The sequence below is a fragment of the Battus philenor genome, unplaced genomic scaffold (assembly GCF_028537555.1).
Source record: "Battus philenor isolate CCGP_79_NKW_IND1 unplaced genomic scaffold, ilBatPhil1.0.hap1 SCAF_29, whole genome shotgun sequence".
NCBI lineage: Eukaryota > Metazoa > Arthropoda > Insecta > Lepidoptera > Papilionidae > Battus > Battus philenor.
In genome coordinates, this window is record NW_027181692.1 from 3,365,015 (window position 1) to 3,388,975 (window position 23,961).

The 23,961-nt window shown below is 35.8% G+C and overlaps 3 protein-coding genes and 1 pseudogene across 3 annotated transcripts; all 4 read left to right on the forward strand.

Annotated features, from left to right (window-relative positions):
* Window positions 1-3,627: 3,627 nt before the first annotated feature.
* On the forward strand, window positions 3,628-12,512 carry LOC137926455 (piggyBac transposable element-derived protein 4-like). The gene is made up of 5 exons (XM_068770053.1): window positions 3,628-3,689; window positions 4,060-5,722; window positions 9,785-10,026; window positions 12,083-12,213; window positions 12,365-12,512. Exons 2-5 carry the CDS (start codon window positions 4,399-4,401, stop codon window positions 12,510-12,512), a joined length of 1,845 nt encoding a protein of 614 aa, XP_068626154.1. The 5' UTR covers window positions 3,628-3,689; window positions 4,060-4,398.
* A 4,700-nt stretch (window positions 12,513-17,212) lies between these two features.
* On the forward strand, window positions 17,213-19,520 carry LOC137926456 (piggyBac transposable element-derived protein 3-like; annotated as a pseudogene).
* A 506-nt stretch (window positions 19,521-20,026) lies between these two features.
* LOC137926223 (piggyBac transposable element-derived protein 2-like) lies at window positions 20,027-22,043 on the forward strand. Its single transcript, XM_068769804.1, has one exon. It carries the CDS (start codon window positions 20,758-20,760, stop codon window positions 22,036-22,038), a length of 1,281 nt encoding a protein of 426 aa, XP_068625905.1. The 5' UTR covers window positions 20,027-20,757; the 3' UTR covers window positions 22,039-22,043.
* A 501-nt stretch (window positions 22,044-22,544) lies between these two features.
* LOC137926457 (uncharacterized) lies at window positions 22,545-23,711 on the forward strand. Its single transcript, XM_068770055.1, has one exon. It carries the CDS (start codon window positions 22,545-22,547, stop codon window positions 23,709-23,711), a length of 1,167 nt encoding a protein of 388 aa, XP_068626156.1.
* Window positions 23,712-23,961: the final 250 nt, after the last annotated feature.

The window sequence follows — 23,961 nt, forward strand, 5'->3', positions numbered from 1 at the left end:
TAAATGTCGCCTTCGGAAAATGCGAGAGAGTTCGGTGGAAATGACGAAGGACACTTCGTTGCTTTTCGCATTAAGGGACTTAAATATCACCTTCGGAAAATGCGAGAGAGTTAGGTGGCAAATAACGAGGGTCCTTCTATGTTTTTCGCATTAAGGGACTTAAATGTCGCCTTCGGAAAATGCGAGAGAGTTCGGTGGAAATGACGAAGGACACTTCGTTGCTTTTCGCATTAAGGGACTTAAATGTCACCTTCGGAAAATGCGAGAGAGTTAGGTGGCAAATAACGAGGGTCCTTCTATGTTTTTCGCATTAAGAATATGTGCTAAAACCCGGAAAAACAGTCGTTATAGACGAAACTATGATTCCGTGGCGTGGACGTCTACGTTTCCGCCAATATATCAAAGGAAAACGACATAAATATGGAATCAAAGTACAGGCGTCCTTCGTATAACACGGTACTTGTAAAACACGGTTTCGATATTATACGGTAAAACACGGTTTTGAAATACATACATAACACGATTTTGAAAAATATGCATTGGAAATTTGAACTTTTTTTTCCGTTCAATAAGGGGAATACCCCAAATTTGTTGCTACAAAAAATATCTCATTTCGTTTTGAGAAGTGAAAGTATATATGCGTTTTGTCCTTTGTAAATGAAGTTGATAAAGTTTTAGCTTGCTTTGTTTTTAACATTTTAGAAAGTAAAGTAAAAAGTGATAAAAAGTACATAGTAAAAAAGCCTTCTTTTGCAAGTTTATAAGTGCATAATAATTTTAATTTGAGGTATGTAAAAAATGAAGTTGTTACGTTTATTGTAAATCTTATTTTGGACCCTAAATTTAGATAATGTCTGACAAGATCAAGAAGCAAAAATTTAAACGAAAATTTATTTCACTCGAAGAAAAAATTTGAATTTTAGATCGTATAAAAAGCGGAGAAAAACCTACATCGATTGCAAAATCATTAAATTTAAACGAAGCTACTATTCGAACAATATTCAAATATGAAAGCGAAATTAGAAAAAATGTTGCCTTTGGTTGCTCACAAGGTGCAAAACGTGTGTCCCGCAAAAGAGATATAAATATCGTAAAAATGGAACATGCTCTTATAATATGGATAGAAGATTGTTTAGATAAAAAGTTTTGAGTACAAATATTATTAAACAAAAAGCCCTCAGAGTTTACACACATTTAAGGAAAGATGAACTTTCTTCTAAAGAAGAACCAAACCTATCATTTTTGGCAAGTAAAGGGTAGTTTGAAAATTTTAAAAAAAGATTTTCTTTGCGCAATGTAAAATTGCAAGGAGAACAAGCTTCAGCAGATGTAGAAGCTACTCAAAAATTTATATTGGAAATACCGCGAATTATTGAAGAGGGAGAGTATTCAGCAGATCAAATTTTCAACGCCGATGAGTCAGCTTTATATTGGAAGAGACTGCCGTCTCGAACTTTTATTTCAAAAAATGAGAAGCAATCACCAGGTTATAAAACTTGTAAAGATCGTGTTACCCTTCACATGTGTAGTAACCTATCAGGAAATTTTTTAGTAAAACCAATGATAATAAATCGTTCCTTAAATCCCAGAGCATTGAAAAACGTTGATAAGTCTCATCTACCAGTCCTCTGGCGAGCAAATAAAAAAGGCTGGATGACGCAAAATTTGTTTGAAGACTGGTTTAAAAATTGTTTTATTCTAGAAGTAGAAAAGTTTTTAAAGAAAAAAAATTTGAGCTTTAAAGTTTTATTGCTCATTGATAATGCAGGTAGCCATAGTAGAGAGTTGAATCATCCTAACGTAAAAATTGTGTTTTTTCCTCCAAATTGTATGTCATTGATCCAACCATTAGATCAAGGAATCATTGCAACAACCAAGGCATACTACATACGACTAGCATTCCAAAAAAATTTTGAAAGACTGGAAAACGATAAAAATGTAACGCTTACTCAAGCTTGGAAAGAGTTTTCTATTTTAGATTGTGTCACAACTATAGCTGTGGCTTGCAAGGAATTAAAACAGTCTACACTTCATGCGTGTTGGAAACCTATGTTACCGCAAATGGTCCAGAGAGGAAGCTGTGTCCTATTTGAGGAAGCAGAATTTAGCAGAATAATATCGGTTGCTTCTAATTTAGAAGGGGACTGATTTTCAGATATGAACATTGATGATGTTCGGGAACTATTTGAAGAGCAAACTTTGAATGAGGAAGAACTAATTGAACTACTAAATAACTCTAACTTTATTACCCCGATGATTCGGAAAACATTTGTAATATTACAACAGTTCCTCATTTAAATTTAATTGATCTGGAAGAAGGAATAGCTTTAGCTAAAAAATTGGAAAAATTTTTCGTTGAAAAAGATCCTTCAGTTGTACGTAGCGGAAAATTTAAAAGAGAATTGAATAGTTCTTTAGCTCCTTATAGAGAAATTCTGAAAGAATTGCAAGATCGAAATAGGCAGGTAGTTGCTACTACGTCAGATAACCTTTGTCATGATGGAGAAATAACTAGTGAAGAGGACTTTCAACCAACCTGGAGAAAAAAAAGTAGATTAGCTGTAATTTCTGATGAGAGTGATGATGAAAATTAATTCTGTAATCGTAATAAGCTGTTTCTACTTGTTTTATAATATGTAATTATAATTATTAGTCTTTGAATATATTTTTGTTGTATTTTTTAATTTTTGTATTTCATCATAAAATTGAATTTCATTTATTTTTCTTAATAAAAACTTGAAGGTAACTTCCTTTTTCATTTATGTAGTATTTGGAACGAAATTTCAGCTATCATAAAATTTTACACCTTAAGATTTGGTTTCGATATAACACGGTACACATTGCCTTTATTTATATTATTTCAAGGTTTCGTATAACACGGTTTCGATATAACACAAGACAAGGTCTCGATACTACACGGTATACCTTGTTTCGAATAACACGGTTTCGATATAGGACGGTACGAATTAACCGTGTTATACGAGGGACGCCTGTATACAAATTATGTTTACCAAACGGTTATACCTACGATTTAGATATTTATGCGGGAAAAAGAATGAACTCTTCAACATATGGACATGGTTTTGATGTTGTCTTAAAATTGATGGATGGCTTGTTATTTGAACAACGCGTTTTATATACAGATAGTTTCTACTCCAGTATACCTCTGGCTCAATCGTTATTGCAAAAAGGTACATATTTTTGTGGTACAATTCAACTAAACAGAAAATTTTTACCACTCTACATAAACAAAAAACAAAAACGTGGTGAAATTAGAAGTTCAGAAAATTCTTCTGGCATAAAATTCGTCCAATGGACTGATAAAAGAACAGTTTCTATGATCACATGCTGTCCAAATCATAATTGCGAGTTCATTGAAGGAAAATCTACAAGATACAAACCGGATCTTGTTTTTGACTATAATGATGCGAAGAAAGGAGTCGATTTATCTGATCAGAGGTCCCCCCACATCGATTTTAGTATGTTTTTCCCAGGTTTTGGTAAATTATTTACCGCAATCTGTCAAAAACGCAAAAATATAAATATTATCTATGGTCACATAACAAAATTTGCTTGAATCGAAACGCAAATGTCACTTTTACGGCCATTTTTTTCTTTGGTCGTCCGCTCAACTGTTGTTTCTGTGGAAAGTGCGGTGAATTTTAATCGTAATGGCGGATCGGAGAAAGGTAAGTCGTACAATTTTTTTATATGCTGTAGAATTTGAGTTTTTCTAGCGATATGTGCATAAATTATACGTAAGCACTTGAAAAATACCATGATATAACGAAATGAAAAATGTGGGGAACCATATAACCTTAGCCTGTGAAGGAGGTGCACATTGTGGGAATTATATGCCCATTGCCTGGTGAATTATAATCTTTATTTTGTGCTAACTTTTTGCCGCGGGTTTTCTTTTTTATTTTTTCACTCTACAAATTATGAGGAAATTAGGTTTTGTTTTATCGAAATATAACTTGTGGGTAGTGATAAACGTGATTTGTCATCATCGATTTGTCAGTCAGCATTTACCTACTTTAGTGTATTTTTGTTATACAGGTATTAAAAAGACATCAAATTGAAAATGCGCTTCATGAGATGTTTTCGTCGGAGGACGAAAGTGACGAACATGACAATGATTATACTGATTATGTCCCAAAATCACTGAACGCAAGGTTAAACGATATTCAAGGTATGTCTAATCGACAGTTATTACTATTAGACGGCGATGCACGTCAGTCTTACGAAGAATCACCTAACGAGGAAGTTTCACCTTGTTTTGCACTGTCTGTACCATAGCCTGACTTTCCTGAAGTGCTTGCACCCGCTGTTGATGAAGAAATAGCACCTTATGTTCCATTGTCTGCACCATTGCCTGACTTTCATACTCACCCTGAAATGCTTGCACCCGCTGTTGATGAAGAAATATCCCCTTGTGTTCCAATGTTTGCACCATTGCCTGACTTACCTACTCACCCTGAAATGCTTGCTCCTGCTGTTAACGAAGAAATGGCACCTTGCATTACAATGCCCGGACCATCTTCTGGCTTACCAGCTAATATTCCAACTTATGCTGAATTGCAGGCACGGGATAGAATATGGACTACAGATGTTGAAAATTTTGACGAGTTAAATTTCGGCAAGGAAATTGAACCTACTAAATCATATAGCTATCAAAGTCTTCCCATTGAATATTTTAGTAACTTGTTCCCTGATGAGATTTTTGAAATGATCGTCGAATACACAAATAAATACGCGAAGTTGAAACAAAGTAAATTCTGGAGCGACACCCACGTAGACGAAATAAAAGCATTCCTAGCTATAATCATTTTAATGGGAATAAATCCTCAGTCAGATATAGAGCTGTATTGGAGTGCAGATCCTTTTTATAATAACATAGAGATTAGTGGCACAATGACCTGCAAGAGATTCAAAAAAATTTTAGAAAATTTACATGTTTGCGACATTACAGCTCACTTGCCCCGGGATCACAAAGACCACGACAAATTGCAAAAAGTAAGACCATTACTAGATTATCTCAACAGGACTTATCAAGAAAATGCCACCAACTCGGAATCTCAATCAGTGGATGAAAGTATGATTAAATTTAAAGGGCGTGATAGTAAGAAGCAGTACATGCCAGCCAAACCCATCAAAAGAGGTTTTAAGGCATGGTGTCGTTGTGATTCTAAAACTGGTTATCTATATCAGTGTGATATTTATACAGGCAAAGACCAAACACTCAATGAGGAAGGATTAGGTTACAGAGTTGTAATGAAACTTGGAGGAAATTTACCACGAAACACACATTTGGTTTTCGACAACTTTTTCTCCTCCTTGGCTCTCATGGAAGCTCTTCATCATAGAGGTATTTTAGCAACAGGGACAGTGCGAATGAATCGCAAAGGCCTTCCTAAAGAGCTGTGTCCACCAAAACCTAAAACACCTGAAGAACGAAGACTGGCTAAAGAGAATAAATTGGATCCGGGCGAATTCACATACCGTTTCTGTCACCCTTGTGCTGTGATCAAATGGCATGACACTAAAGAAGTTTTTGTCCTTACAACTGCAGTTAACCCAACCAAAGTGGAAGTGATCCAGAGAACTCAAAAGAACGGGCAAAAGAAAGACATGTATTGTCTCTCTGTAATCGCAGAATATACAAGGAGTATGGGAGGTGTGGACCACTTTGACCACTATAGAAGCTCGTACTCTATTGGCCGTAGGTCAAAAAAATCCTGGTTTCGGATATTTTGGTTCTTGTTTGAGAGTGGCATTATAAACGCCTACATTTTATACAAATACAAAAATCCAAATCGTAACAACATACACCGTGATTTCAGATTACGCTTAGCTAGAAGTTTGAAATCGGCACATATCTCAAACATAAAACAAAATCCGGTGGTATACAAAAACAAAAAAGGAGGTGTTTTTGGGGTACCAGACGAAATAAGATTGGCGCAAAAAGGAAGTCATTTTTTATCATTGTCTACGTACAAACGATGCAGGTTTTGTAGCACCAGAAAACAGGATAAGCGGTCAAAATACGAATGCGAAATTTGTAAAGTAACATTGTGTGTTACCCCCTGCACGAAACTGTACCACCAAAGTCAAAATGTAGCAGATGAATAAAACCTTTTTTGTCAATTCTCAATATTTTTTTATTACTGAAATAAAGAATAAGTGTCTAGATGTCATATTTTATTTGTACATTGTATTTTTCTTTCCTAAGTTCTAAAACATGATGTTCAACATTTTAGGCGATAATTTGGAATGGGAAAATCCACAGCATATTGTTTATTTTTTTATTTATTAGACCGCGTTGTAAACGACTTTATATAAGAACATGAAAATGACAAACATACTTGTTTATATATATAAATATAAAAGTTACGTCTAGACAGGCAATGGGATTATGTATTCCCACATGCGTTTTTTTCAATTTTCAGCTAAATTTCTAAATATAATCGATAAAATCGCATACTACAGGTTACTACTCATATAAATCTACAAAAAGATCACTATTACTGCAGTATTTGTACGAGGCCTGGTAAAGGGATAGTAGTCTAAGGAAAACTATAAAATGGTACAGAAAAATTGTTATTCAACTAATATGCGGTACGGCGGTTGTAAATGCCTATTATATACATAAGCAGTGGGGTACTCGAAACATGAGTATATTAAAATTCAGGGAATCAATTATTAATAAATTATTAGAAGATGAAGAAATTCCGCAAACACAAATAATCACGGAAAAGAAACATGTTATGGAAAAATTTGTTGGCCTAGCAGTAAACACCCGCAAACGTTGTGTGTTATAAAAATTTATCTCAGGAAAAGGGTTCTTCTATAGCTGCTAAAAAAAGCTAAAAGAGTGACAACATTTTCTAGTGCTTGTGAAGACAAACCACCTTTGTGCTTGCTTACCTTGCTTCAATAAGACTCATGAAAATAAATAATTTTTTTTAATGTAATGAACTACACTAACTAATATACTTAGTCTGGCCATAAATACTGTTACTATTCAAAAAAAGAAAATATTACGTTTGAATTTGGAATCTGTCATTTTTATATGATTGCTTGATGTGTTTTCTTATTTTCGCGCCATTATATTGTTAAATATTTTGTTATATTAAAATGGAGTGGGGTGATAAAGAGAACCGAATCGCTGTGATTGCCTTACATAAAGTAGGTATGGAGAAAAGTGCAATTTTTAAAACCCTCCACCCGCTTGGTATTAGTCAAATGTTTGTTTACCGGGCTATTGATAGGTACAATGATACCTCCTCTGTTTGTGACAGAAAAAGATCTGGCCGTCCACGTACCGTTCGTGTGAAAAAGGTGATTAAAGCAGTTAGGGAAAGAATTCGAAGAAATCCTATCCGTAAGCAAAAGATTTTATCTCGGGAGATGAAGATAGCTCCTAGAACCATGTCGCGTATATTAAAAGATGACTTAGGACTTGCAGCCTATAAGAGACGTACTGGTCACTTCTTAACTGATAATTTAAAGAAGAATAGGGTGGTAAAATCCAAACAACTACTTAAGCGGTACGCAAAGGGAGGTCACAAAAAAATTTTGTTTACGGATGAGAAAATTTTTACAATTGAGCAGTATTTTAATAAACAAAATGACCGTATTTATGCTGGAAGCTCTAAAGAAGCTTCGCAATTAGTAAACAGAGTACAACGTGGGCATTATCCCACTTCAGTGATGGTTTGGTGGGGTGTTAGCTATGAAGGGGTGACTGAGCCATATTTTTGTGAAAAAGGTATTAAAACGTCGGCACAAGTTTATCAAAATACCATTCTTGAGACGGTAGTTAAGCCTTTAACTAACACCATGTTCAATAACAAAGAATGGTGCTTTCAACAAGACTCGGCACCGGGTCATAGAGCTCGATCCACCCAATCTTGGTTGAAAACTAACGTTCCGGACTTTATCAGCACTGAAAACTGGCCGTCGTCAAGTCCTGACCTAAATTCATTGGATTATGATTTATGGTCAGTTTTAGAGAGTAAGGCTTGCTCTAAACGCCATGATAATTTGGAGTCCCTAAAACGATCCATTCGGTTGGCAGTGAAGAATTTTCCTCTAGAAAGAGTTCGTGCTGCTATTGATAACTGACCTCAACGTTTAAAAGACTGTATTGCAGCCAATGGAGACCACTTCGAATAAACATTGTATATTTTTAATAGTTATATATTGATGTATTAAACTAACTCACTATGAAAGGAATAAATGTTACGTATAAAAAAAAAATCGTGCTTTTCTTTATAACAATATTTATGGCAAGACTAAGTTTATGTTTTTGTTTAAGCCGCTTAAATAGTTTTAACTAAGATCATTTGCAAACTTTTTTTTCTTTTTATTAGCAAAAAATAGATATAAAAATGATTTCTTTCATTGTACCATTAATGGTACATGCCGCCCAATGGGACAATTGTGTATGTACCATAAACGGTACAAGCCGACCTATGGGACAGCCCTCAATGTACCATTTATGGTACAAGCCGGCGGGAACGTCTTAAAGGACTTAAATGTGGCCTTCGAAAAATGCGAGAGACTTCGGTGAAAATGACGAAGGACACTTAGTTGCTTTCCGCATTCAGGGACTTAAATGTCGCCTTCGGAAAATGCGAGAGAGTGCGGTGGAAATGACGAAGGATACTTCGTTGCTTTTCGCTTTAAGGGACTTAAATGTCACCTTCGGAAAATGCGAGAGAGTTCGGTGGAAATGACGAAGGACACATCGTTGCTTTTCGCATTAAAGGACTTAAATGTCGCCTTCGAAAAATGCGAGAGACTTCGGTGAAAATGACGAAGGACACTTCGTAGCTTTCCGCATTAAAGGACTAAAATGTCGCCTTCGGAAAATGCGAGAGACTTCGGTGAAAATGACGAAGGACACTTAGTTGCTTTCCGCATTAAGGGACTTAAATGTCACCTTCGGAAAATGCGAGAGAGTTCGGTGGAAATGACGAAGGACACTTAGTTGCTTTCCGCATTAAGGGACTTAAATGTCACCTTCGGAAAATGCGAGAGAGTTCGGTGGAAATGACGAAGGACACTTCGTTGCTTTTCGCATTAAAGGACTTAAATGTCGCCTTCGAAAAATGCGAGAGACTTCGGTGAAAATGACGAAGGTCCCTTCTATGCTTTTCACATTTAACCCTTAATTTGATAAAGTCCGGTGTGACGGACACTTATTTAAAATAAATCCTGCCAAGTTTTTATTTCATGTTCATGGATTTCTAATCGATTAACCCTTAACGGCCGAAAGGCCCCGCTGAGGGGACATAGTACTTATGCCATAGAAAACGAAAGACCCCGCTACGGGGACATGAAAAGAATTTAGTTTTTATTTCATTTATTTATCATCACTGTATTTTTCTTTAAGAAATCTTGCAATTTAGTACTTCCCTGGTTTGTTTTGATCATGCATTGACAAGAAATATTTACCGTAATATAACGTTTTATGTAATTTTACTTCATAATATTGTGCAATTTTCACAACAGATGTGTCGCATTGATATTCAGTGTAGTTTGCGATTTAGAAGCTTACAACGTGTATATATAATATATTGACGTCTTCCAATTTTCGATTATTTCTATTATAATAAGGTTTAGTTTATTTTTATTTTAAAAATAAATAAACATAATTAAAATTTCAAATAATATATCATGGAAAAAATACATAAAGACGAACATTATGAAAATAACAGCAGTGAAGACGAGTGGATGTTTGATTTAGTAAATATAGATATGAAAAGTGTTCGTGAAGAACTTCCTCAATGTGAATATAACTCCGATGATAATAGCAGTTCTGGTAGTGATGTGGTGCACGCTAAAAGGAAAAAAGTTCGATGCCTTTCAAGTAGCAGTGAAGAAAACAACAATATTTCCAATGAAGATCTCAGTCAGGATGATGACGATTGGGTGGATGTTACAGAAAACGACCCCAACACAACTAAAATACCTTTCACAACATCTCCTAAGATACCAGGCCCCCAAATTCCCCAATCGGTAACAGAACCATTACATTTTTTTCAGTTATTTTTTACCGATGACCTAATAAATAATATAATAAAGGAAACAAACGAGTATGCAAATAATAAAATAAGTGCGAATGTATTATCTAAAAGATCTCTGTGGAATACGTGGAAAAATGTCGGCAAAGAAGAATTTCTTGCTTTTATAGCAACCATTTTAAATATGGGTACTATGCCATTATGCAATATACATGAATATTGGTCCACTGCTGAAGCAAGTTATATTCCATTTTATGGGAATTGCATATTCCTCGGCTTGGAAGTAACAAAGACTGTCGAGTATGTTCTGATAGAAATATTAAAGGCGGCCGTAAACGAACAACCACATATTGTTCAACATGTCCTGCGAATCCATCACTACACATTGGAGATTGCTTCGAAAAGTATCATACTTTTAAAAATTATAAAAATTAATTTTATTTATAACATTATAAATCAAGTAAATATATTGAATTCATATCTAAATAAATCATTTTAATCAGTTTAGTTTAAGTTTTCATCCTTATAAGCGTTTTAGAATTTCACCTAATTTTCCGTCGTGCTATGGGCGAGTATTACAAAAAAAGCTCTCGGCCGTTAAGGGTTAATATTAGACTTAATTGAATAGGAATAGGAGTAATCCGAGTATTTGTTCACAAAAGGCTACTGAAATATAAATATTAAACTTATAATAGGTAGGTATTCGTATTTCGTTTGCATTTTTTATTGTCATTGTCGTAGGTGTAGTGATCTCACTATCACTAGTCACTTTGTTATTTAAATTGTTTTTTATCAAAATTGTTGTTTGCCAAAATTTATATTTACATTTATTATTGTACAAAAGATTTTATTTACATTTATTTACAATATCTTGTGTAACCTAGTCATTTGTACAACTTAAACTAATAAATAGATAAATATTATAAAATATTTATCTATTTATTAATCACAATGAAACTGTCTGAATATGCTAAACCTAAAGGAAAACGAATATAAAAGGTTTTAAAAGTAAAGTTCATGTATTTATGGTAATTTTCTTCTTATTTAAGAAGGTTTAAAACACGATTGTAGTTAAGTCAGCAGTATTCGCAGTTGTGAAATTTATTGCAAACATCGTGTTTTATGACAAAGACTGACTATATGAGTAAATTTTAATAATTGTGGAATATAATACTTGTGTAACAGCAGATTTATGTTCCAAACAACTATTTTAATTATAATTATTGGTACTCAGTAGAGATAATTATTATTATCATTTGAATGAATTGTGATTTAAAAAATATCTATTTCTTTAATCGTGTTATTATAACCACACCGGCAAGTTTTTACCATGATTAGTTTCTCGTGTAGGCAAGTTGAAAATTACATATGATGTTAGCTTTTCGCTGTAAGTAAATTATAAATTGTAGTAAATGCAAGTGTCACTAGAGAGCGTCCATAAAAGAATAAAAGCAAGTACAATAAGGAAGTGTCTATAAGGGTTTTCTATTTTTCTTGATTAGAAAAATCCTTGGGGAAATTAACAAAGTCGGTAACTCCGAAAACTAAGCGCGTGCGATCACGGAATGGTGTAAAACGATGTGTGTAAAAGCTTAAGAAATATTTATTAACCGTAACTAAATTACTGTTGTAAGACCTATATTACTTAAAATGTCACTAGTTTAAAATTTTATTCACTCATTTTTGACACGATGTACTATTTTTGACTCCCCGTTAAAATAATATCAGTTTTTATTTTCTTCTTAAATGATACATAACATCGATTAGTATAATAAATTCCTTATTTTAAAATGGTTCATTTTTTTTTAATTCAAGTAATGCAATTTTATTTTTACGCAACGAGGCGACCTTAATAAGACACATTCGATACACTCTGACACATACTACATTTGATCTATGTTTAGTTAAATATTAAATATGAAAAACATTGTAAACTTACCTAAATTCATTTCAACTATATTTGTAATTGTTTATGTGTATTTAATAAATAAATATTCGAGGTTCAAACTGACAAATCGACTTTGTACGCAACATTTATTTTAGTGATTTAGCTGCGACATTTGCTTGCCGGCCGGCTATGTAAGTCACGGCCCGCCGTCGCCCGCGCAGCCCCTGCTCACTCAGCGCGGCGGCTGCGCCGGCGCGGGATCCAATCTCGGTACTATTTTGACGCGGAGCGCATGTCAGTTTGCCCCTCAACTTTATCGCATAAATACGTTGTTTCGTATGGTTTTAGTATAAGTTTTCCCATTCTGCTAAAATCTATCTCTGCTTGCCTCGCACCTTCTATTCTTCTAAAAAGCTTTGCTACGTATCTATCTGGCTTGCTTTAGTGGTGACCCCGACGTGAACAAAATGGCGAATGAGGAGAACGAGAACAAAGGATCGGGTGAACAGGTGCTGAATCGCGTCGCGGTAAAGGTACCGCCGTTCTACGCGGCAAAGCCAAAACTGTGGTTTGCGACTGTTGTAGTAATTTGAAATTGCCGCGTTCTCAACTTCTCACTACGTCATGACGTTTGACTGTTTTGTTAAACGTCCTTGCCGCCCTCTCTGCTATAAAAGGTTTTGCTAATGTGTATTATTCTGTTAAATAAATAAGTAATTAAGTATAAAGCCTATTAATTACATCAGGTTATGGGCCCAGAACGTAATCTGTTTGTAATAAGTATCAGTGAGAAGTAATATCAGTGAAATAACGATATACAAAGTCGCCGGTCATTAAAACTGACACGACATAACCTAAAGCCGCGTGGTTTGTGTAGAAAAATATTTTTTATACAAAATGTCTTCAAATACAATGACTCTTATCGAAAAGTTAAGTGGTCGAGATAATTACAATACATGGAGATTTGCCGTGATGACGGATTTACAACAGCGACGTTGGAGAGCCAGTTTGTTTTAGCTAATATAACGTCCGATGCAACAAAGTATCATCATGCAGTCTCACAGCTGGAACCGCGGTATGCGGAAATCGTCGAAGATATTGTTGAGGGCCCGGCCGCGACGAATAAATACGAAACCCTGAAAAATGAACTCATCAAGCGGTTGTCTGCGTCTCGGGAGCGACAGGTACAGCAATTGCTTCACCATGAAGAGCTGGGTGACAGCAAGCCATCACAGTTCCTGCGTCGGTTAAAGAGCCTGGCCGGTTCTGGTGTACCGGATGATCTGCTCAGAACCCTCTGGGCCAGTCGTCTGCCTAGCAGTGTGCAGCCCATCATCGCGTCTCAGGCCAAAATGACGCTGGATGAAGTCGCCGAGCTCGCAGATCAGGTCCTAGATGCGGTGTCACCGACCTCTCAGGTTGCAGGAATTTCGGGTACGTCTTCTGGTGGATCTAGTGACATAGCCGCATTGACCCGACAAGTACAAGCATTGACGGAGAAAGTCAATGCAAATCTATTGACTGCGTCACAAATGAAGATGAAGCCACCAACTATCCAATTGAATTTTTAAACTCTTTGGACGTGCCTGGCTTACCACCGCACAATTTACGCCTAAAGGTTGGCTCCGTAGTAATCATGCTTCGAAACATAAACCAACCAAAACTATGCAACGGTACGCGTTTGGGGTTAGTAAATTGATGAACAATGTAATTTACGCTACGATAATGATAGGAAAATTCAAAGGTGAGGAAGTTCTCATTCCGAGGATCCCGATGATCCCAACCGATAAGCCGTTTGAATTTAAAAGACATCAATTTCCGATACGTCTTGCATTTGCCATGACCATCAACAAATCACAAGGCCAATCCTTAAAAGTTTGTGGTTTAAATCTAGAACATTCATGTTTTTCACATGGTCAATTATACGTGGCATGTTCACGGGTCGGAAGACCATCTGCGTTGTTTGTTTTTGCGCCTGATAATAAAACAAAAAATGTCGTGTATCACAAGGTACTTAAGTGAAGAGCAACCTATGTACTAAAATACAGAAATAATAACACGACTCTACAAAAAAATTTTCGTTCTTTGTCCTAAAGTTTATACTATTATTTTCCAGTTAGTTATGCACAAAAACGAAAATAAAATACCTTTTTTCGGTATAAAGTTTGCTTTTGTGATAGTTATAATAATAATACTCATTTTTCAATTTTTTCATAAATTTTAATTGATTTTAATATTTTTAAAAAGACCGCGCGGTGAGAGTGGGGTATTAACGTTTACACTGTGCCGCTAGATGGCACCCGAGTGATAAACAACCATTAGGTGTTATTTACAAGCCCAGAATAACTTAAAATGTCGTCACGAAAGTGCAAATACGATGCTGATGCATTTTGTTTTATATGTGGTCAATTTATTAAAGTTCGAGACGTGAAATATGAACTAAAGACATCTCACGTTCTCTGTGAAGCCTATGAAGCATATTTTGACTGTCCTGTACGGAATCAATTTAAGCCATGGGCTCCACATGTTGCTTGTAGTTATTGTAAAAGGTGTTTGGAAGGTAAGCAATTTTTATTTAATTAAGCGATGAATCCAAAATAATAGACATATTAATTTTTATTTTTATATTTTTAGGTTGGTATCGAGGTGAGAAAAGATCTATGAAATTTGCAATACCAAGGATTTGGCGAGAACCAAAAGACCATATTACTGACTGCTACTTTTGTATGGTGAATCCGAGTAAAAGACGTAGAGGTAAAAATGTAAAACCTATTGAATATCCTGACCTCGAATCTTCTTCTGCTCCAATTGCTCACGACCTGACACGACCAGTACCTGAGCCACCAAAAAAATTATCGCAGAAAAGTAGCTATCTTTTAGTTCTTATAAAAGTAATTCCGATAAGGAGTTTTTGCCTACACCTGAACAACCAAAACACTATCTCATTACTTCAGAAGATTTTAACGATCTAATTAGAGATTTAAATTTGCCAAAAAAAGCAGAGCTTCTAGGCTCTCGGTTAAAACAGTGGAATTTGCTTGATGATGTTAACCCAGATAAGCCTACTGTCCTATATTTGGGACAGTAGAAATAAAAAAAAATATCAGAATACCCTCTTTATCTAAGATTATTTAGTCTTATGATTTGCAGTAAGAAACGTGTCAGCTTTAATAGAAAAAATAAAAAGATAGTTATTTTAACAGTTTTTACCTTATATTTTACCTTATAAGTATGTAATAAAAGTGCGTTGCAGACATGGCAAATAACAGATATGTATAAAAAGTTATATTTTACTCGTGAGTTGTTTTTTTCTGTGTTAATATCTAGTTGATAATCTTAACTTTTGTACTAAATAAATATTCTAACAAAATAATATAAATAAATTACGTATAACTTGTTACAAATACTAGCGTACTATATATAGGACAGTAGGATAATATACATGATTTTAGTACAATAATACAACTTTTTCTTTACAGACCGTTAGCTGCGCATGAAATTTTAGATGCTTTAGAAAATGTTTCTGATAATAAAGAAGATTATAGAGAACGACTGATATGTATTCTACCTCCTCCTGTTGATCCTGACTATCTCACTGACGAAGATTCGGGTGAAGAAGATAATGTAACTTTGAATAATTTGCCACGAAACATTCTGCTTCAACCGGCTGAAGTAATGATTCAAGGGCAGATTATGGTGAGTGATACAGAAGAAGAACCTTCTGATTCTACAGGTCGAACTAAACGTAGGCGTACCTACGCATGGAGAAAACGGGACTTGGCAAAAAATCCCGTGAATTGGCCAGATGTTCAAGGCGCTTGCCAAGATAAGCGCCCAATTGAGTGGTTTGAAAACTTCTTAGATGAAGATGTTATTTCGTTGTTGGTGTCAGAGAGCAATAAATATGCTGTCAAAAAGAATTTGCCTGGAGACATAACCACTGAAGATATGAAATGTTTCATCGGCATATTGTTGGTTAGTGGTTATTCATGGCTCCCCCGTAGAAGAATGTATTGGGAAAACTCCCCTGATACAAAGAATGAATTGATCAGCTCGGCTATGACTAGGGATAGATTTGACTTTATTTTTCGCCACCTTCATGTTAATGATAATCTGGATTTGCAAGACAAATACACAAAAGTACGCCTCCTAGTTACACTTCTAAATAAAAAGTTCTTAGAGTTTTCTCCTCTTGAAGAGCATTACAGTGTAGATGAGGCCATGATCCCCTACTATGGTAGACATGGCTGCAAACAGCACATAAAAGGTAAACCTATTAGGTTCAAAGCTTGGGTTGGTGCTACACGGTTAGGGTATGTTTTATGGATGGAACCATACCAAGGTGCTACAACTATGTGCAATCCAATATATAAAGAATTGGGGCTGGGTGCAAGCGTTGTTCTCACTTTTTGCGATGTGCTGATTTCACGTGGTTTCGACCTTCCTTACCACGTAGTTTTTGATAATTTTTTTACTGGGACGCCTTTGCTGGAAGAGATAACAAAGAAAGGCCTTCGTTGCACTGGGACAGTTCGAGAAAACAGGACATCTAGTTGTCCTCTGATTACATCGAAATTACTGAAATAAAAGGAACGTGGTGCTGTCGATTACAGAACGACACATGACAACACGTTCATTATTGCTAAATGGCATGACAATAATATATTCAGTATTGCTTCTAATGCTGTAGGAATAAATCCTAAACAATCTGCCAAACGCTTCTCACAAAGTGAAAAGAGAAACATTGTCATAGAAGAACCACATATGGTGTCCATCTATCTTAACCCTTTCCCTCCTTACGGTACTTAGAAGTACCTCCACATTTTTCGTCTAATAACTTAAGTACGAAATAACTTTATGTTAACAACAACTGACGTTCCTTTAGAGTACCGTTTCCGTAAGCCAATCACAGCGGGTTATTTGTATTACCGCGCGACATTGTCGAGAAATTTGAACAGCGAGTTACAACTGGTCGGACATTTTTTCACTTTACTGTGCGGTGTAATTGTAAAATGTTTATAAATAGAATATCATAGGTAAGTACTATTTTTTTTACTAATTACGTTGTTTATATCACGGAGTACTACTGGTATAACATATTATCACTTTATTTTATAAGAATATTTGATAAAAACTGATGAGGACTTAAAAGTACCGTCAGGTGACTTTAGTCTAAAAAATCATGAACTTTGATAATACACATACTCGATGAAGTAGGTATTTTGGTTTATCAAACATTATTGTTTTTTCTTTTTATTGTTTTTTCTGAGCTATTTTTTTATTGTTTTAGCCATTGAGATGGATATTACTAAGAATACTGCTCTAATTGAAGCCCTGCTATTAGAAGAGATTCCGGACTGTAACGAAGAGTCTGATGCAGGTGTGTCCGATGATGAAGTGGAAAATATTCAACTACCCTCACCAATAGGCTTCGATGAGATTTTTGAAAGAGCTCTAGAAAATACTTTAGCCGAAGATCCGCCATCATCGCCTTCAAAACAAGTTGAACTGGAGTGACCTGTAAATCAGGTACCACCATCACCAATACCTGGATCTAGTGTTCAGACTGATCTACCGTCTGCAAATACGTCCTCACACAGAACTAATCAGCGATTACCTGAACCAAACCGTAAATGGAAAAAGAAGGACCTAGATACAATTTTACCGGAATACGTTCTAGATACTGGAGTAATAGAAGACTACTTTGCTCACTGTAACACCCCGACTGATATATTTTAGTATTGATTGAAGATATTATTGATAATAATGTGTACCAAAGCAACCTTTATGCTACTCAGAGAGGCAAAGTATTGAACCTAAAAAAGGAGGAACTTCTAACATTTATAGGTATGAACTTTTTTATGGGTTACAATACTCGTCCGGCGTGGAGAAACCATTACTCTTCGGCATCTGATCTCAACAATGCACTTCTCTGCAAAACAATGCCCAGAGACAGATTTGCTATTATTTTATCTCATCTGCATTGCAATGATAACTCCCAAAAGCCTAGAGACTGCAAAGATAAGTTGTATAAAATTAGATTGATGATTGATGCACTCAATAAAAAATTTCAAGAGGTTTATAATGGTACTCGCGAACTGAGTGTAGATGAATCTATAATTAAATTTAAAGGTAGGTCTGTCTTGAAACAATATCTTCCTATGAAGCCCATAAAAAGGGGATACAAGTTGTGGTGTCTAGCTGACCAGAGAGGCTATATAAAGAAGTTTCAAATTTACCAAGGAAAGGACGAAGAACTGAACTCTAAATTTACCGGCTATGGCTTGGGAGAGAAAGTGGTTTTGGAGCTGACGGAACAAGATTGGGGTAAAGGGAAGATAGTTTACTTTGATAATTTTTTCTCGTCTGTTGCTTTGCTTGAGAAACTGAAAACTGAGAACACTTACGCCTGTGGAACTATCCGAAGTAATAGAAAAGGACTAGCCGGAAATATGATCGCTGATTCTCAAATGAAAAGGGGCGACAGTGATCATCGATTTTCAAATTTCATTGGATATTGGAAATGGAAGGATAACAAAGTGGTTCATTTAGTATCAAATTTTCATGGTAATGAATCGGCAACTGTGTTACGTAAAGAAAAAAATGGATCCAAATCTGCCATTACATGTCCTGTGGCTGTCAAAGATTATAATAGCTATATGGGCGGCGTAGATACAGCTGATCGTTTGAGAGCCCTTTACTGTATAGATCGCAAATCTCCGAAATGGTGGCACAGGTTGTTTTGGGGTCTTCTGGACATCGCATTTGTCAATTCATATGTCATTCATAGACTCATAATGAAACAAACCACTGTAAAAGATTTTCGACGCTCTGTTACTCAAGGCTTGATGACAATGAAAGATGTTAGTCAGAAAAGAAAGACTTCTACTGATAATACTGCGAAAGCTGGCCCTTCCAAAAGACGCAAATCTGAGTACTCTACTATAAAAGACGTTCGCTTGGGTAATAGAGGCATCCATTGGCCTACTTTCGTAGAAAATAGGGGAAGGTGTGAGGTTTGTAGTTTGAAAAAGATTCAGTCGAAACCTCATAGTAAATGTTCTCATTACAACGTGTTTTTGTGTGTAAATGAAAAGAAAAATTGTTTTGCTGAATACCACGAGGTCAATTTGTAATTAAAAACCTATTTATTTAATTATAACTAGGTAAATATTGGATCGCATTATTTTTGTAGTTTCTATCATAGTTCCTAACATTGTAATAACACAAAGTTCCTGACGGTACTTTCAAGTCTAGGTCTTGGAAATAATACTTCTAGGTACAATAAAAATCTTAAAATAATCTGAGCGTTTCCTTTTACCTACCTTATTATGATAATAAAGTTGAAAAGCGGAAATTCGTCAAAAATCACTACCCCGGGTGGAAAGGGATATTAACCCTTTCCATATAAATCTCGTGTCTCAATGTTTGTCCTCAATGGACTTCTAAACCACTTAACCGATTATAATAAAATTCACACACCATGTGCAGTTCGATCTAACTTGAGAGATAGGATAGTTTAAATCTCAAATTATAGTCGCAATTTTAATTTATTGCTAATTATTGTCTGTTATTATTTGACAGTCACAATTATCTGTTAACCCTTAACTTGGTAAGGTACATTAGACTGTACATACATTTCAAAAAAAATTTACTGGTTAAATAATAATATTTTTTTGTTTTGTTTTTATTAAAAATATTACTAAATAATTTAGAATTAGTAGAAAAATATTTTCGTTGTTGCAACACTGAACAACACATGTCAAATTCAAAATGGCTTCGAAACAACAAAGTGTTGGCGGGACCCGGGTAAGTTTTTGCGTTATAAATTACTTTTTAGCTCAAAAACTAATAAAAAATGGTGTGTTATTTGATCTAAAAACTATGTATTACTCAAAAAGTGGTTTTATGCGTTACTGTCTCAATTTTTATGGCCGATTTTGGTTGAAACAAATGTATGTACACTGCACTGCACGTTGCCAATAACGCACTAAAATACTAAAAATGAACTATGGTAACCACGCTGTACATTGCTAAGTTTACACAGTTTTTGTTTTTCAACGAATCGGCAGTTTTTGTTTATTTATTTTATTTATATTTTTTTACCTTCTCATAAAAACTGTCTGCTTTGAACTTTTTTTTTTCTTTTTCCGCCTGCAGAACTTACAACTAACTCGCGCCCATAAGATCTTGGCTTTGGTACCCGCTCAAAACGCATGCTCTGACGATAGTTCCACATCTGATGAGGAAGCAAATGCTTATATACCGCCTTCACCAGATACCTCTGATCCACCTTCAATAGCATCATCACTAGAAGCCCTTAATTTGCTTGATACTTCAACTGACTCCAACAACGAACAGCATGATATACCCATTACTTTACCACTCACACCAACATTTGATGAAGTTTTTCCATCGCCGAATACAAGTAACTACAATGTTATACCCACATTGAACTCCATCCAATCTTTGCCATCTCCTTCTGTTGAACTATCATCTCCCCAGCCTAGCACCAGCGGACAGCAGTTACTACTTACCAGGTCCAAGCGTAAAAAGACAACAAAGACTGTAGTGACCAAAAAAGTAAAGGTTCAGAAATTCGCCCTAAATTATCAATGGTCAAAAGCAGTACTTCGTCACAATGTATCTCTTGAAGAAAACTTATACAATCTCCATCAAACACAAATAGAGACAGTACTGGATTATTTTTATTTCTTTTTTTCTCCTGACTTAATTACTGACATTGTTTATAATACAAATTTATATGCAGTTGAACAACTAGGTCGATCTATTCAGCTGACAGAAGATGAGATTAAAAGCTTCCTGGCCATTCAAATCATGATGGGTATAGTACAGATGCCAGCTTATACTGACTATTGGGCAAGAAAAACAAGATACCCTCTCATTGCTGATCTTATGCCTCTCAAAAAGTATCAACAAATACGTCGATATATTCATTTTGTTGATAATACTTTGGAAGATTCAGACCGTTATTTCAAGATTCGCCCCCTAATGGAGAAAATACGCAAAAATTTTCTGAAAATTGAAGAAGAAGGAAAATATTCCATTGACGAGATGATGATACCTTATAAAGGTCGTAAAGCAGGTAAACGAAAGCAGTACGTAAAAATGAAACCTAAGAAATGGGGGTTTAAGAATTTTGTCCGTGCGGGTGTTTCGGGTATCATCTACGATTTTATTCTGTATGGTGGCGACGATACCTTTCGTGGACTGACTTTTTCAGAGAAAGAAGCTACAATTGGTTTAGGAGGTATGGTAGTGCTTGCATTGTGTCAAACTATAAAGAAAAAGCCGGCCATTGTGTATGCTGATAACTTTTTTATGTCGCCTGAACTAACATATATTCTGCGGGAAGAATACGGGATCCTTAGTCTAGGAACAATAAGGACTAATCGTCTCAGAGGCTGTCAAGAGTTATTGCCAACTGACAAACAATTAAAAAAGAAGAAACGCGGTTCTAGCGCCCAGGTGGTTTGCAATAAGAATAAGTTGGCAGTCGTAAAGTGGAACGACAATAAAGTGGTTACACTTATTAGCACCTACATAGACTCGTACCCCTTAGAAACAATCAAACGATACGATAAGGATGAGAAAAAGAAAGTAGATGTAGAATGTCCTCAAGTGGTCAAACATTACAACAAACATATGGGAGGGGTCGATTTAGCAGATATGTTGATATCGTTATATAGAACTCCCTTCAAAAGTCACCGTTGGTACTTGGGAATATTTTCACAACTTGTTGATATGTGTATAAATAACGCTTGGCTCCTACATAGAAGAGATGGGAAGAAGACTTCATTGAAAGATTTCAGATTTGAATTGTTTGATGGGTTGTCTAATAGAATAGGAACAAACCAAAACGTTACAGACGATATAGGCGAGAATCTGAAAATCCATAAACCAGTCTCAGTCCGACCAACTGATAGCGTCAGATTTGATAACACAGGTCATCTTCCAGAAGCAGGTAATGAAACAATGCGTTGCAAATATTGTAAGAGTGGAAGAACATCTGTCTACTGTATAAAATGTAACGTACATTTGTGTTTTGTTGTGGGAAAAATAAAACGTAATTGCTTTCGTAATTTTCACCTAAAATAATAAAGAATAATTTAAATATTTCCTCCTTTTTTTGAAATAAATTTATAATAACCTGAATAATGTAATTCATTATGTCCTTGGTAGTGTACACCAAAATGTACAAACAATTTATTTATAATATTTCTGTAAAATTGGCAGTGTACATTGTGATGTACTTAAGTTTTCTCGAAACCTAGGATACCTAGATTTTTATTTTTATTTTTCTCAAGTTGTCCATTCATAAATTAAACAAAATTTATCAATAATTTCCTTTTTTTCATATTTTTAGTTCTTGCCAAGTAAAGGGTTAACTCCAAATGATTCTAACAGATGTCGATACCTTTCGACTGGGTTGAGTAAGTAATCAATAGATGGCGCTGCTATGGTAAATCTACGAACGTGTCATATAAGCTACATTTTAACAGCATAATTACCACGTGTTGTTGACGCTATAAAATTAATTAAATTTATTTTGTAGTGAACGAAATACCGTATAATTATATATATATAAAAAAAAAATTGATGTAATGAACAATGTGAGTCTGGCCCTGTTATGTAGGCAAGCTTTCACCGAGGAGGAGATCACGGAAGCAAAGAGTCTGCTGTTTGACTCAGTGCAACAAAAGCGAGTCAAAAGAAGAGGCGATGAAGGAAAAAACAAAAATATTGAGGACATTATTGGACTACTGAAGGGGGCTGAACCCGAAATTTTCCCCATTTTTGTGGCGCGGGATCTTCAAAAATTGCCACCGGTGACATTTGATCATGTAGACGTGACGCGTTTATTGAAAGATATAATAGTAATGCAACGTGAAATTAGTTCCCTTACCGAAAAATGTGAATCGTTTCAAGAAACGTACGTTAGAAAAGTGGATTTAAAACAAGAAGTTGACTTCTATTGTCAGATAAGCAACGACTTGGTAGCACAAACCAAAAGTTACCCAAATGTTAACTACAAGAGAGGCGGTTATTGTTTGCACAGTAGCCCCGACTGCAACAGCGGGCCGATGGGGTTAATGACAGTACGTGAAGATACTGAGATGCAACAGCCAATGACGGAGCAGAAACGAGACGATGATCATCTGTCCTTGTCAAGCACGAGCGTTACGAATAACGGGGCCGATACATCTGTCCCTGTCGCTCACACGCAAAGACAGGTAAGCCGGCTGCACGTGGAGGCCACCCGTTCGGCAACTGCGGTTTCGACGTTCGAAACCGTAAATGAGGCGCCCGCGCAGTCAGCTGGCAAGATGACGTCATGCGAGGCGATAAGCGCGGTTCAGAGCGCGGCTGACAAGCAAAATAAAGACGACGGGGAATGGATTAGAGTTCAAAGACGAAAAGCATCGAAATTCAAAGGTATGAGAGGCACGGCGGCGGTGGAGCAATCGGGGCGTTTCAAGGCAGCAGAGGTACACGTTCCTATGTTCATATATAATGTTTCAAAAGAGGTAACAGAGCAGGATGTTGCAGATTATGTATTGGAGAAAATGCATATAAATATAGTGCCCGAGAAAGTAAACAATAGGAATATTGAAAAAGATTATAATTCTTTTAAATTTCTTATACCGAGAAATAAGCTCCCGCTCTTCACAGATAAGGATTCGTGGCCGGAAGGCATTTATTTTAGAAAATACATTAGGTTTAATAAAGGAAACAAAGGCAACGCAGATCGAGCTACAACAAAAAATTAGATTGAATGGATCAGGGCATATTATTATCAACGAATCATAAACTAAAGCTGAGTAGCTTTAATTGTAAGTCCTTGAAGAGGTCGGAGGACAGTGTGAGGAGCCTCTGTGCTGTATCGGACGTGGTAGCATTACAAGAGACCTGGTTGCTGCCACACGATCTAGCCTATATAAGTACAGTGCATAAGGATTTCGCGGGCACGGGCACGTCAGCGGTGGATACCAGTGCGGGAGTACTGCGTGGTCGCCCCTA